Source organism: Lethenteron reissneri, chromosome 1, assembly GCF_015708825.2.
Source record: "Lethenteron reissneri isolate LAM-NWPU_2019-01 chromosome 1, ASM1570882v1, whole genome shotgun sequence".
Classification (NCBI taxonomy): domain Eukaryota; kingdom Metazoa; phylum Chordata; class Hyperoartia; order Petromyzontiformes; family Petromyzontidae; genus Lethenteron; species Lethenteron reissneri.
Genome location: NC_083779.1, coordinates 9896285 through 9911899, shown reverse-complemented (window position 1 = coordinate 9911899; position 15615 = coordinate 9896285). Strand labels below are relative to the sequence as shown.

At 59.2% G+C, this 15615-nt stretch overlaps 1 protein-coding gene across 1 annotated transcript in view; it reads left to right on the top strand.

The window, feature by feature from the left end:
- The first annotated feature begins 3549 nt into the window (after nt 1-3549).
- Nucleotides 3550-15615, top strand: part of LOC133341968 (sodium/mannose cotransporter SLC5A10-like) — a 15601-nt gene continuing 3535 nt past the window's right edge. Inside the window, exons 1-6 of the mRNA XM_061550846.1 lie at nt 3550-4295; nt 5728-5799; nt 6746-6850; nt 10852-10911; nt 11559-11663; nt 12270-12412. Coding sequence (XP_061406830.1) covers nt 4038-4295; nt 5728-5799; nt 6746-6850; nt 10852-10911; nt 11559-11663; nt 12270-12412 — 743 coding nt within the window. The 5' untranslated portion in view covers nt 3550-4037. The remainder of the gene's footprint in view (nt 4296-5727; nt 5800-6745; nt 6851-10851; nt 10912-11558; nt 11664-12269; nt 12413-15615) is intronic.

Genomic DNA, 15615 nt, shown 5'->3' with positions numbered 1-15615 from the left:
CACCACTGGGCGCCGCGCGGGGCCGAGTGGAGGGGGGCCGAGTGGAGGGGGGCCGAGTGGAGGGGGGCCGAGTGGAGGGGGGCCGAGTGGAGGGGGGCCGGCTCATGGGGGCGGCTGGGGAGGCGCTCGCGCCCCCTGCCGGAGCCCCGCATCGAAGCCCCGTCACACCCCCCGGGCACGTCAGCGGCGTGGTTCGCAGGGCGGTGGTGGGTTACCTGTGATCCAGCACTGTGGGGGCACTGGCGGAGCCAGTGGGGGGGGGGGGGGGGGGGGGGGATGGCACGTGCCCCCCCCCCCCAATGATCCAATCGGATCATTGGGTTTTATTAGTAACAAATCGGCATTTTGCGACCCCCACTGCCACTGTGTAGCATATTATTAAGTGCCAGGCACTCTATGGGATGATCGTACAATAGTCTGAGTCCATAATTGGCAATAGGTAACGGCAAATCAGTTATAAGTGACCCAGAATTGTGCGCAGTTGCGTACACAGGACATTCACCTTCAGGGAGGGCGATGCCGATCACACGACGCGGTTCGAATTCGACCCTCGATCGACGGCTGCGCCATCGCCGCACACGCGTCGAATAAAAAGCAAGGGACAAGTCCTTTCTTCTTACTAACAACTCCTCTATCATGTTTCATTGCTGGAGGGGTTGCCCCCCCCCCGCCATTGTGTGGGGGCAGCGAGAGTCGGTGGAGCACACGAATGTTGTAAACTTCTTCTCCACCACCGGCTCGCTGCCGCCGCCTTCCCACTCGTCTGTGGGTCGTCCTCGCGCCACTGAGTCGTCCTCTCTCTGCCATGAATATTCTCTGCGTGAGAAGAATCCGCTCGTGCGATTCTTGGCCCGCGGCGTCTCCCGTGGCACGCGGACTCGGGCGACCGGCGCCGTGCTCGCCAGCAACGACGACGAGGAGGCGTGGCCTCGTGAGAAACATATCGAGATGTTTATTGTCGCATTTGCTGAGCACGGGTTTAAAACGCCAAGGGCCAGCAACTATACATATATAATAGGTGACGTTTCGGACAATGCTCCTTTTTCATGGAACGAATGGGTAACTGTTCATGAGCAAATTGAAGACTGAATCTGATAACAAGCAGGGCCCCATGGTGCACACTCGGATGTCGTCTCCACCTATGCGATGATAATTTCGTCTCTCGAGTTACAGACGCGACCTCTGGAAACCCCGGGGCGCCATGGCGCGGACCCCTCGTCGCGAGAGGTGTTCGGTGTCACCCAATACGCCGACAAGTGAGCTTGCACAACAATATTCATCTCGAACGCACACACACACACACACAAGTACGCACACACCAGTACACACACGTGCACACACGCACAAGTAACACACGCACAAGTACACACACACCCAAGTACACACACACACGTACACACGCACAAGTATACACACAAGTACACATACGCACAAGCACACACACAAGTACACACACGCACAAGCACACACACACAAAAGTACACACACACAAGTACACACACACACGTGCACACACACACAAGTACACACACACACAAGTACACACACGCACAAGTACACACACACAAGTACACACAAGCACAAGACAACTACCACTTATCCAAAAAGTTAAATGTTATCGACTCCGGCGGGAAGGATGGTGGGTTGAGTCCACCTCCAATCAAAATTAGATCTCGCGACTTTTGGATTGTTCGCTCCACCGCTGAGCCAGCGCCGGACTCGACAATGGGCGCCAAACGAGGCAGCCGAGATTCGCGCGTAGCGAGCAGAGACAGCGAGACGGCGAGCAAAGGCGCGGCACTGCAAGTGCTCGCTCACCCCAATGCTGACGGTAGGGCCTCCACTAGAGGGAGATCGAGAGGGAATTTGGTATACTCGCTCACCAGACGTGTTTGGAGAGGTGCGCGTACCCACACGTTACCCCGCCATCAGCGAGTTTAACTCCGCCGATCATAATCCTCTTGGGAGCAATACAATTAGTACCGTCACAGCGAGTGGATGTCGACAGTGGTTGTCCAACATATTTAAACGCCGGATTCTGCCACGGAAATGTCGAATGTCTAGCATCGGCTCAAAATCCTACGGAGATGGTCGCATGAGTGGGTGGACGCGTGGCCCAGCGGTAGCGCATTCACCACTTGTTGCAGACGTTCAAATGCAGCGGCTGCCCTGGTTATTACTGCGGGTGTCATTCACCACAATGCTACTATGCGCTGATGATTCGCAGTGGATGTGAAAGACCCCCTGACGTCATTCGCAAGAGTAGACCATTGCGTGTCAACGTTAGGGTCCACATTTGCCAAATGTAAAAGTTACCCGCAAATTACGCGATTGGGACTCTACACCCAGCAGCAATCATTGCGCCCGACTGGCAGACTCATGTCCCGAGTCACTCTTGCAAATGAGACCCATCCTGGTATCCTGAGTTTTTACCTGACGACACAAATACACTTGGCGCTTGAAGCCACGACTCTCCGCGGTTACCGCCACGTGGGCCCGGTAGAGGGAAGCATCGGACCGCCCAGCGAGCAGGAGGAGAGCGCCGCCTCCTCCTCCCGCATCCGTCCTCCCGCGGCTCCACACACAGCCCTCAGTGGGAGTGCATCATTTCAACAGCAGTGGTTCAACACGAGCAAATATATTTACCGGTTTCGATAGTCAGTATCTCATCAGCAGTGAGGCTTGCTTGAACCAACGGTTTTTAAGTGGAGATACGGAAATGTGAAGGAGGCAAATTGGCTGCGTCGTTAGTTTGTTATTTATATTCTCTACAGTGACGCGAGTGAATATTCTGCGTTGTGGATTCCAGAGTTTTGCATCGAACCAAGACCCATCTATAACAGAGGAGGCTCCTTGCTGTAACACCGCTACAGAGTTGTGCTTGCTGCTGGAAGTATCCACTCCCGGAAAACCGGGTGGCTGATGGAATGTGTAAAAATTAACCCGTAAAAACAAAGTTTTTCACTATAAATCCTTCATATGCGTGGCGGCTAGAGTCCTCTCGTCCTCTGGCTTGAGATGGCTGCCACCTGTGGATCAGATGATTGTCTGCCAGCATTAAGCAATTGGTAATTAAATATTTTAAAAAAATTCCCTAAACAGTGTCAAATTTTGGAACAAAAATTTCACGAAAATTAATTGTCACGCACAACGAGTCTGTGTGGAAAATGTCAGCTCGATTGGATCACGGGAAGTGGGTTAAAAAACGACCGAAAGATTTGCACGGTCGTAAGCAAGCAAGCAAGCACACAAGCACGCAAGCAAGCAAGCGAACTTAATATAAAGGATTTAAAAAAGGATGTTTTATGTGGAGACAGCCACGGGAGGAAGCCGACTCCTGTGCACAGTCACTGTGTGAATCCGGGTCACCTGCTTCGTGCGAACTCATGAGGCACTCGGCCCTCTTCCCGAGCCGATTACCGGTGAGCTCCGTTTCTCTTGCAGCCTCAGCACGTATTTGTGTTTATCATTTATTCAACTGTTCACCTGGAGAATCCATTGCGTCTCGTTTGTAAGGGCACCCAGAGAGGCAAACGACACGTACACAGCAAACACATATCTGAACCAGTCCTGGGCCTCCCCTAGGTCGACTCAGCTTCAAATGAGTGCCAGGTGCAATGAGTAAACATCAGAACTGGGGAGACAAAGGTGGCCAGGCGTGGTGCTGGCCACCCTCTTGTGGCGTGCCGGCCTTCATATGTGCTCGCTAACGGCACTTGCCCCAACAGTGTGTTTAGGTAAAAATGTTAGATCTTTGTCTTTGCCTGTTTGGGTGAGTGTAGCAGCTGTGTGTGTGTGAGTCTGCCTGTTGGTGGTGGGAGGTCGTGACAGGTGGATGTGTCCTGTACGATGAGAGAACACACGGGCACGGCCGGGCGACACATGGCACCACTATCCACCACTCCGACTTTTCCAGACCATTACCTCCCTCCGCCCCTCCGTGATCCTCGCGAGGGGTTAACGAGGGGAACAAACACGGGGGACGGAGCTCGGCAAGCCGGCGCTGGGGCGAGGGGGGTGTTGTCAATTGCGCGGCGATGCGTGTCCCGGTGTCCCCCCTCCCATCCTGTCCCCCCTCACCGGCCCCGCCGCGAGGGGCCTCACCTCGTCCCACTTGCGTGCTGGAGGCGACAGCAGCAGCAGCAGCAAGGGCCGAGATGGAGGAGGGGAACAGCAGCAGCCACCGCCCGGGGAACGAGACGGAGCCCGGGTACGGGATGGGCGCCTCATTCAGCACCGCCGACATCGTGGTGATCGCCGCCTACTTCGCGCTCAACGTCCTCGTGGGCGTGTGGGTGAGTGTGGGGGCGTGGGGTGAGCGTGGGGTGAGCGTGGGTGCGTGGGGTGAGCGTGGGGCCGTGGGGTGAGCGCGGAAGGAGGAGGTGAGGGAGGGGGGAAGATGATGGAGAGTGAGGGTGAGTGAGGGTCGGTGAGGGTCGGTGAGGGTGGGTGAGGGTGGGCGTCGGTGAGGATGATTGAGGGTGGGTGAGTGATTGGGGCGGTCGCGACAGGTCCAGTGATGGTGGATGAGGGTGGGTGAGGGTGCGCGACTGCTTGTCATTAAGGTAATGATTCTCTGTATCCAGGGAAGATGACACAAGACCCTTAACTGTTACAAAAACGCGCTGCTGCGTTCGGCTTATTGGGCCAATGAATGTTTAATTCGAGCCCCGTGTGCAGGAGAAAACCCACGCATGCGAGGAGGTAACACGTCACACTCCACACAGCTGGCTTGCTGTATTGCCATCCGATGCTCATCTCGTGGCCCGAGCCTATAACACCTGACGCTATTCCCACGCAGTCTCCCACACACGCACTCAGCGGGTTTCACTGCTGACGAGCTGGGGCGCATGCATTCAGTCTGCTCCGTTACGCGTTAACAGGGGGCGCGCGCCTTGGACAATGAGTCACCAATTCGTGGCCGTGAGCAGCGGCTTGTGCTGTCTCGGATTTTCATTGGCTCATTGGCCCTGCCAACTTGACAGACACAGACTTTATCTCAGATGGTGAGGTGCATTGAGCTGAGCAACTCTGTCACAAGGACGATCACAATTCATTACCCTGGGCAGTGCTGGCAGTTACAGAGCATTGTAGTTACATAGAGTTACATGGAGGTGCATAGAGTTACAGATATATCTATAGACTTACAGAAAATCGTAGGGTGGTAGTGCAAACTCGCCGGAGCAAAAATAACTCCTACATGTTCCAGAGGTACTATAGACATGACGTCCTGATGCCAGGAATCCATTAGGAAATCTTACAGAGCACCACCTAATCTGTGTCACAGAGTGACCCGTGGAAGAGGGTTTCACAGAACCTCTCTCGCAGCCATTCAAGTGGCTTTGTTGTCCTTTCACAGCAAGGGAGGGCACTCTCCCACACGTCATCCTCTATACGATGATCAACCCGATGCTCTGAATATTTAACTCAAGATAATCATTAGCGCCGTCGTGAATCATGTGCTATTTTCATTTTTCGTATTTCTGATATGTTTTTAATTCTCACAATTTAGTGGGAATTTATCCAAATGAAGGGTAATCATCGGTGGCCAGGGCTGAGAGCATCAACTTGCACAGTTCCCGTGTCATATATTACGAGCCGCGTTGCCTGGGGTCGAACCCCGGGCTCAGCGGTGTCGATCGGCGCTTTCGGATCTGGGCCATCTTCAGGGCGAGACCGACTATGTACCATTCCCTCCCCCCCCCCCTCCCCCCGGGCTCCTTGTAGTCATCGTGCCGCGTGAGCCGCAACACCTTGCAGGGCTACTTCCTCGCCGGGAGGGACATGGCGTGGTGGCCGGTAAGGTGAAGGGCTGGGTGGGGGCGGTCAGGGGAGGGGCTGGTTTGGTTCATCAGGCTTGCTTCCTAACTATGCTACATACTCTATACTACAGCTTAATTTACCCATATCTCATCTACCGCAATATTGTCTGGGCTAATACATATTCTTCCTACCTACATGAATTACACCATCCAAAAGAACTGGCCACCTCCTCTAACTACTTGGCACCATTTGCCCCAATGTTCAAGAAGCTCAATATCATACTCAAAATATGCACGTTCATCTCTAAATGCACTTAACTCCAAGACATCGTACCGAAACCCTGCAAAGTATTCTTCCAGGTTAATTCCAAATTCCATGCATACAACACAAGACACTCCGATACAACCTTCACCCTCCCCATTGCCGCACCACACAAAGTCAATTCTGCATCAGATACAGAGGTTCCCTACTCTGGAATTCCTATCTTCACATTGCCAAAATATCATCATCCCTCAATAACTTCAAGCATAGACTCCGGGTCAGCCTGATGAGCCAAACTACCCAGTAGTCTCCTCCATGTAGCCTAACTCCCACACACACACGCATAAGCACACATGCGCACGCAAACACGTCGTTTTTTGAACACTGAGTTTAACATGTTTAATTGTAATTAGTATGATTTGTTTAATCGATCGAACAATCTGTTTTGTAAAAACATTGTTATTTTTTTGGAGTGGGTTTCATATGCCCCTCTTGAGTTTCCAACCTCACTTGCACACCTTTTGACCTTGTTTATTTAAATTTGCACTGTTTGTTTTTCACTAACTATTCTTGTGCGAATAATAAAATCAACATCAAGGGAAGGGGCTGGGTGGGGACCGGTAAGGGGAGGGGGGCTGGTTGCAGGCTTGCCCCAGTGGGGTGGAGGAGCAGCAGAGTGGAGGTTGAGTTTGAGTCCCCACGTCCCCCCGCGTCTGCGCAGATCGGAGCGTCTCTGTTCGCCAGCAGCGAGGGCTCGGGGCTCTTCATCGGCCTCGCGGGGACCGGCGCAGCAAGCGGCATCGCGGTGGCGGGGTTCGAGTGGAACGTAGGGACCACCCCGCGCTCCGGCAGTCTCACCCCGTACTGGGCACACACCAGCGCGGGATCTGTATGGGGCGTTGGGCGGTGTTAAGAAGACGTTAAGGGAAAGGCTCGGCTGAGTCGAGGCATTTGAAGCCGGACGGTGGTGGCACGCGCCTGTGATGCAGCACTGTGGAGTCAGTGATGGTTGGTGCATCACACAAAAGTTGTGAATTTATTTTCTGTGGGCATCGAGGATCCATACCCCGGCTCGCCAGGAGAGGGCGGTAGAGCAACATGTGGAAGACACCTACCCCCTCACTACCCCCTCACTACCCCCTCACTACCCCCTCACTACCCCCTCACTACCCCCTCACTACCCCCCTCACTACCCCCTCACTACCCCCTCACTACCCCCCTCACTACCCCCTCACTAGCCCCTCACTACCCCCTCACTACCCCCTCACTACTCCCCTCACTACCCCCCTCACTACCCCCCCTCACTACCCCCTCACTACCCCCCTCACTACCCCCTCACTACCCCCCTCACTACCCCCCTCACAGACCCCCTCACTACCCCCCTCACTAACCCCCTCACTACCCCCTCACTAGCCCCTCACATACCCCCTCACTACCCCTCACTACCCCCTCACTACCCCCTCAACTACCCCCTCACTACCCCTCACTACCCCTCACTACCACCCCCTCACTACCCCCCTCACTACCCCCCTACCCTCACTACCCCCTCACTACCCCCTCACTACCCCCCTCACTACCCCCTCACTACCCCCTCACTACCCCCCTCACTACCCCCTCACTACCCCCCTCACTACCCCCCCTCACTACCCCCCTCACTACCCCCCCTCACTACCCCCTCACTACCCCCCTCACTACCCCCCTCACTACCCCCTCACTACCCCCCGCACTACCCCCTCACTACCCCTCCCACTACCCCCTCACTACCCCCTCACTACCCCCCTCACTACCCCCTCACTACCCCCCTCACTACCCCCTCACGACCCCCTCACTACCCCCCTCACTACCCCCTCACTACCCCCTCACTACACCCCCTCACTACCCCCTCACTACCCCCCTCACTACCCCCCCTCATTACCCCTCACTACCCCCTCACTACCCCCTCACTACCCCCCTCACTACCCCCTCATTACCCCCCTCACTACCCCCTCACTACCCCCCTCACTACCCCTCACTACCCCCCTCACTACCCCCCTCACTACCCCCATCCACTACCCCTCACTACCCCCTCACTACCCCCTCACTACCCCCTCACTACCCCTCCCACTACCCCCCTCACTACCCCCCTCACTACCCCCCTCACTACCCCCTCACAACCCCCTCACTACCCCCTCACTACCACCCTCACTACCCCCCCTCACAACCCCCTCACTACCCCCTCACTACCACCCTCACTACCCCCTCACTACCCCCTCACTACCCCCCTCACTACCCCCCTCACTAACCCCCCCTCACACCCCCTCACTACCCCCTCACTACCCCCTCCCACTAACCCCCCCTCACTACCCCCCTCACTACCCCCCTCACTACCCCCTCACAACCCCCCTCACTACCCCCTCACTACCCCCTCACTACCCCCCCTCACAACCCCCCTCACTACCCCCTTCACTACCACCCTCACTACCCCCTCACTACCCCCCTCACTACCCCCCTCACTACCCCCTCACTACCCCTCCCACTAACCCCCTCACTACCCCCTCACTACCCCCCCTCACAACCCCCCCACTACCCCCTCACTACCCCCTCACTACCCCCCTACACCCCCCTCATTACCCCCTCACTACACCCTCACTACCCCCTCACTACCCCCTACTACCCCCCTCACTACCCCCTCACTACCACCCTCACTACCCCCTCACTACCCCCTCACTACCCCCCTCACAACCCCCCTCACTACCCCCTCACTACCACCTCACTACCCCCTCACTACCCCCCTCACTACCCCCCTCACTACACCCCTCACTACCCCCTCACTACCCCCCTCACTACCCCCTCACTACCCCTCCCCTACCCCTCACTACCCCCTCACTACCACCCTCACTACCCCCTCACTACCCCCCTCACTACCCCTCCCTACCCCCTCACTACCCCCCTCACTACCCCCTCACTACCCCTCCCACTACCCCCTCACTACCCCCCTCACTACACCCCTCACTACCCCCTCACTACCCCCCTCACTACCCCCCTCACTACCCCCTCACTACCCCCCCACTACCCCCCACTACCCCCCTCACTACCCCTCACTACCCCCCTCACTACCCCCCTCACTACCCCCCTCACTACCCCCTCACTACCCCCTCACTACCCCCCTCACTACCCCCTCACTGCCCCCTCACTACCCCCCTCACTACCCCCTCACTACCCCCTCACACCCCTCCCTACCCCCTCACACCCCCTCACTACCCCCCTCACTACCCCCCTCACAACCCCCCTCACTACCCCCTCACTACCCCCCTCACTACCCCCTCACTACCCCCACTACCCCCCTCACTACCCCCTCACTACCCCCCTCACTACCCCCCTCACACCCCCCTCACTACCCCCTCACTACCCCCCTCACTACCCCCTCACAACCCCCTCACTACCCCCCTCACTACCCCTCACTACCCCCTCACAACCCCCCTCACTACCCCCTCACTACCCCCCTCACAACCCCCCTCACTACCCCCTCACTACCCCCCTCACTACCCCCCTCACAACCCCCTCACTACCCCCTCACAACCCCTTCACTACCCCCCTCACTACCCCCTCACTACCCCCCTCACTACCCCCTCACTACCCCCCTCACTACCCCTCTCACAACCCCCCTCACTACCCCCTCACTGCCCCCCTCACTACCCCCCTCACAACCCCCCTCACTACCCCTCACTACCACCCTCACTACCCCCTCACTACGCCCCTCACTACCCCCCTCACTACCCCTCCCACTACCCCCTCACTACCCCCCTCACTACACCCCTCACTACCCCCCTCACTACCCTCCTCACTACCCCCTCATACCCCCTCACTACCCCCCTCACTACCCTCCCACTACCCCCTCACTACCCCCCTCACTACCCCCTCACAACCCCCCTCACTACCCCCTCACTACCCCCCTCACTACCCCCCTCACAACCCCCCTCACTACCCCCTCACTACACCCTCACTACCCCCTCACTACCCCCCTCACTACCCCCCTCACTACCCGCTCACTTACCCCCCCCTCACTACCCCCTCACTACCCCTCCCACTACCCCCCTCATTACCTCCCTCACTACCCCCTCACTACCCCCCTCACAACCCCCCTCCACTACCCCCTCACTACCACCCTCACTACCCCCCTCACTACCCCCTCATACCCCCTCACTACCCCTACCCACTACCCCCCTCACTACCCCCTCACTACCCCCCTCACTACCCCCCCACCAACCCCCCTCACTACCCCCTCACTACCCCCCTCACTACCCCCCTCACTACCCCCCTCACTACCCCCCTCACTACCACCCTCACTACCCCCCTCACTACCCCCCCACTACCCCCCTCACTACCCCTCCACTACCCCCTCACTACCCCCCTCACTACACCCCTCACTACCCCATCACTACCCCCCTCACTACCCCCCTCACTACCCCTCATACCCCCTCCCACTACCCCTCCCCACTACCCCCTCACTACCACCCTCACTACCCCCTCACTACCCCCCTCACTACCCCCTCACTACCCCCTCACTACCCCCTCCCATACTACCCCCTCACTACCCCCTCACTACCCCCCTCACTACCCCCCTTCACTACCCCCTCAGCCTCATACCCCCTTCACTACCCCCTCACTACCCCCTCACTACCCCCCTCACTACCCCCTCACTACCCCTCCTCACTACCCCCTCACATACCACCCTCACTACCCCCTCACTACCCCCCTCACTACCCCCCTCACTACCCCCCTCACTACCCCTCCCACTACCCCCTCACTACCCCCCTCACCGAACCGCGTCTTTCCGATCCTTCCCAGGCCACCTACGTGCTCCTGGCGCTCGCCTGGGTGTTCGTGCCCGTGTACATCTCAGCAGAGGTAGGGCTCCCCCCCCCACACCCCCTTTCCCCTCCACCCACCCCCATTCCTTTTACCCGCTCGCCCCTACTCCCCCACTCGCCGCCTCGCTGTGTCGACACAGGCCCAAACGTCAAGCAGCCAGCAACAAACAGCACTAAGTTTGCGATACTGTACTCCGTTGGCAGTGGTGCACAAATAACACAACTCATCACATTCACCAATACCACTGTGGGGGGGGGGGGGGTGTTACAAACATGATGTATAACAGGCGACTTTTCGAGTAGGAAAGGCCATTGCCTAAAACGTCGCCCAGTAGATACATTTATTTTGAAGACCACACACAAATAGTGTCCCTGAGAAATGTGTTGAGTTTTCTGGAATAGGTTCGGGGGTTCACGCGTTTCTTGCATTGAGCAAAGTGAGTATTATTATTATTATTCTAAGAGCTTGGGGGAAAGGGACGACGATGGGAGGAGGGAATTCCACCGTGAAGCAGAGCGAGAGAAGCAGCAGAAGGGAAGTGAGATGACCTGCAGTGCGGTGAATGGTTGGGTGAAGGAATGAGTGGATGAGAGAGTGGGTCAGTGAGCTCGGGGCTGGGAGCTCCAAATCAGGTTCGACTCCAGGTCCCAGCGAAGGGCGCGTCGCGCTGTGTGGGGCTGCAGATCGTGACGATGCCCGAGTACCTGCAGAAGCGTTTCGGCGGGGAGCGCATCCGCATGTACCTGTCCGCGCTCTCCCTCCTGCTCTCCGTCTTCACCAAGATTTCCGTGAGAGTCGCGCCCGCGTTTCCCCTGCGCCCCCCACCTCTCCCACACACACTCCGCGCACATTGCGCGCCCACCCTCCCCCTCCTCACTTCATGCTCTTGTCATGTTAGTGGCCAGGTCACTCTTGCACACGAGACTCTCTTGGGCTCTCACCTGGTTACACACTCCCTGTGTCTCCACACGAACACTGCCCGTTTTAGCCTTAACGGGTTACACACTCCCTGTGTCTCCACACAAATACTGCCGTTTTAGCCTTACGGGTTACACACTCCCTGTGTCTCCACACAAATACTGCCGTTTTAGCCTTAACGGGTTGTTGCGGCAAGCAAGTGCTCATCTTAGCGAGCATCTATTCAGGCGAGCACGGTACGAGGTGGTGGCCAGGACCACGCCAGGCCGCATTTGTCTCACCAGGGCTGATGATTACACGCCAAACCAAGTACTCAATCACAGACTGAGTTGACTTGGGAGAGGACCTCGCCCCGTTCAGATTTTCGTCACCGTTGATAGCCATAAGCGGAGATTAAACTCGGGATGCGGGTTGATAAGAGCAGTGCGCTAGCCACGTCGCAACCAACCCCTCGCCCACCCTCGCCGCGCCCGCAGACCGACCTCTACTCGGGGGCGCTGTTCATCCACGTGTGTCTCGGGTGGAACCTCTACCTCTCCACGGTGCTCATGCTGGTGGTGACAGCACTCTACACCATCGCGGGTAAAGCCAACGGGCCGCATCACCAGCGCCATCAGGGGTGGTGGAGATGGGGTGGTGGAGTAGGGGTTGAGTAGGGGTGGTGGAGGAGGGGCGGTGGAGTAGGGTTGGTGGAGTAGGGGTGGTGGAGTAGGGGTGGTGGAGTAGGGGGTGGTGGAGTAGGGGCGGTGGAGGAGGGGTGGGTGGAGGAGGGGTGGTGGAGTAGGGGCGGTGGAGTAGGGGTGGTGGAGTAGGGGTGGAGTAGGGGTGGTGGAGGAGGGGTGGTGGAGTAGGGGTGGTGGAGTAGGGGCGGTGGAGGAGGGGTGGTGGAGTAGGGGTTGAGTAGGGGTGGTGGAGTAGGGGTGGTGGAGGAGGGGTGGTGGAGTAGGGGCGGTGGAGTAGGGGTGGTGGAGGAGGGGTGGTGGAGTAGGGGCGTGGAGTAGGGGTGGTGGTAGTAGGGGTGGTGGAGATGGGGTGGTGGAGTAGGGGTTGAGTAGGGGTGGTGGAGGAGGGGTGGTGGAGGAGGGGTGGTGGAGTAGGGGCGGTGGAGTAGGGGTGGTGGAGTAGGGGCGGTGGAGTAGGGGTGGTGGAGGAGGGGTGGTGGAGGAGGTGGTGGTGGAGATGGGGTGGTGGAGGAGGGGGTGGTGGAGTAGGGGTGGTGGAGGAGGGGTGTAGAGGAGGGGGTGGTGGAGTAGGGGTTGCGTAGGGGTGGTGGCGATGGAGTGGTGGAGGAGGGGTGGTGGAGTAGGGGTGGTGGAGATGGGGTGGTGGAGTAGGGGTGGGGAGTAGGGGTTGAGTAGGGGTGGTGGAGGAGGGGTGGTGGAGTAGGGCGGTGGAGTAGGGTGGTGGAGTAGGGTTGGTGGAGTAGGGGCGGTGGAGTAGGGGTGGTGAGGAGGGGTGTGGAGGAGGGTTGGTGGAGGAGGGTTGGTGGAGGAGGGGCGGTGGAGTAGGGTTGGTGGAGTAGGGGCGGTGGAGTAGGGGTGGTGGAGTAGGGGTGGTGGAGGAGTTAGGGGTGGTGGAAGTAGGGGTGGTGGAGGAGGGGTGGTGGAGTAGGGGCGGTGGAGTAGGGGTGAGTAGGGGTGTGGAGTAGGTGTGAGTAGGGGTGGTGGAGGAGGGGTGGTGGAGGAGGGGTTGAGTAGGGGTGGTGGAGGAGGGGTGGTGGAGGAGGGGTGGTGGAGGAGGGGTGGTGGAGTAGGGGCGGTGGAGTAGGGGTGGTGGAGTAGGGGTGGTGGAGTAGGGGTGGAGTAGGGTGGAGTAGGGGTGGTGGAGGAGGGGTGGTGGAGGAGGGTGTGGAGTATGGGTATGAGTAGGGGTGGTGGAGTATGGGTTGGAGGAGGGGTGGTGGAGTAGGGGCGGTGGAGTAGGGGTTGAGTAGGGGTTGAGTAGGGGCGGTGGAGTAGGGGTGGTGGAGTAGGGGTGGTGGAGGGTGGTGGCGTAGGGGTTGAGTAGGGGTTGAGTAGGGGTGGTGGAGGAGGGGTGGTGGAGGAGGGGTGGTGGAGGAGGGGTGGTGGAGTAGGGTGGTGGAGGAGGTGGTGGAGGAGGGGTGGTGGAGTAGGGGTTGAGTAGTGGTGGGTGGAGGGGGTGGTGGAGGAGGGGTGGTGGAGGAGGGGTGGTGGAGTAGGGGCGGTGGAGTAGGGGTGGTGGAGTAGGGGTTGAGTAGGGGTGGTGGAGTAAGGGTGGTGGAGGAGGGGTGGTGGAGTAGGGGTTGAGTAGGGGTGGTGGAGGAGGGTGGTGGAGGAGGGGTGGTGGAGGAGGGGTGGTGGAGTAGGGGCGGTGGAGTAGGGGTGGTGGAGTAGGGGTGGTGGAGTAGGGGGGGTAGGGGGTGATGGAGTAGGGGTGGTGGAGTAGGGGTTGAGTAGGGTGGTGGAGGAGGGGTGGTGAGGAGGGGTGGTGGAGGAGGGGTGGTGGAGGAGGGGTGGTGGAGTAGGGTTGGTGGAGTAGGGGTGGAGATGGGGTTGGAGGAGGGGTGGTGGAGGAGGGGTGGTGGAGTAGGGGTGTGGAGTAGGGGTGGTGGAGATGGGGTGGTGAGGAGGGGTGGAGGAGGGGTGGTGGAGGGGGGTGGTGGAGTAGGGATGGTGGAGATGGGGTGGTGGAGGAGGGGTGGTGGAGGAGGGTGGTGGAGTAGGGGTGGTGGAGTAGGGGTGGTGGAGATGGGGTGGTGAGGAGGGTGGTGGAGGAGGGATGGTGGAGTAGGGGTGGTGGAGGAGGGTGGTGGGGGGGTGGTGGAGTAGGGGTGGTGAGGAGGGTGGTGAGTAGGGGTCGTGGAGGAGGGGTGGTGGAGTAGGGATGGTGGAGTAGGGATGGTGGGTAGGGTGGTGGAGATGGGGTGGTGGAGATGGGGTGGTGGAGGGGGTGGTTGGAGTAGGGGTCGTGGGGGGGTGGTGGAGGGGTGGTGGAGTAGGGGGTGGTGGAGTAGGGGTGGTGGAGGAGGGGTGGTGGAGGGGGCGGTGGAGGAGGGTGGTGGAGTAGGGGTGGTGGAGTAGGGTGGTGGAGGAGGGTGTTGGAGTAGGGGTGGTGGAGTAGGGTTGTGAGTAGGGTTGGTGGAGGAGGGTGGTGGTAGGCGTGGAGGGGGGTGGTGGAGTAGGGGTGGTGGAGGAGGGGTGGTGGAGGAGGGGTGGTGGAGGAGGGGTGGTGGAGGAGGGGTGGTGGGGAGGGTGGTGGAGGGAGGGGTGGTGGAGTAGGGTGGTGGAGTAGGGTTGGTGGAGGAGGGTGGTGGAGGAGGGTGGTGGATGTGGAGTGGGAGTATTGGTGGTAGGGGTGGTGGAGGAGGGTGGTTAGTAGGGTCGTGGAGGAGGGTGTGGAGATGGGTGGTGGAGATGGGCGGTGGAGTAGGGGTGGTGTAGTAGGGTTGGTGGAGGAGGGGTGGTGGAGTAGGGGCGGTGGAGTAGGGGCGGTGGAGATGGGTGGGTGGAGATGGGCGGTGGAGTAGGGGTGGTGGAGTAGGGTTGGTGGAGGAGGGGTGGTGGAGTAGGGTTGGTGGAGGAGGGGGTGGTGAGGAGGGGTGGTGGAGTAGGGGTGGTGGAGGAGGGGTGGTGGAGGAGGGGGTGGTGAGTAGGGGGCGGTGGGTAGGGCGGTGGAGATGGGGCGGTGGGAGTAGGGGGTGGGAGGAGGGTGGTGGAGTAGGGGGTGGAGTAGGGGCGGTGGAGTAGGGGCGTGGAGATGGGGCGGTGGAGTAGGGTGTGAGGAGGGTGGTGGAGGAGGGGGTGGTGGCGTAGGGGTGGTGGAGTATGGGCGGGGAGGGAGGGTGGTGGAGTAGGGTGTGGT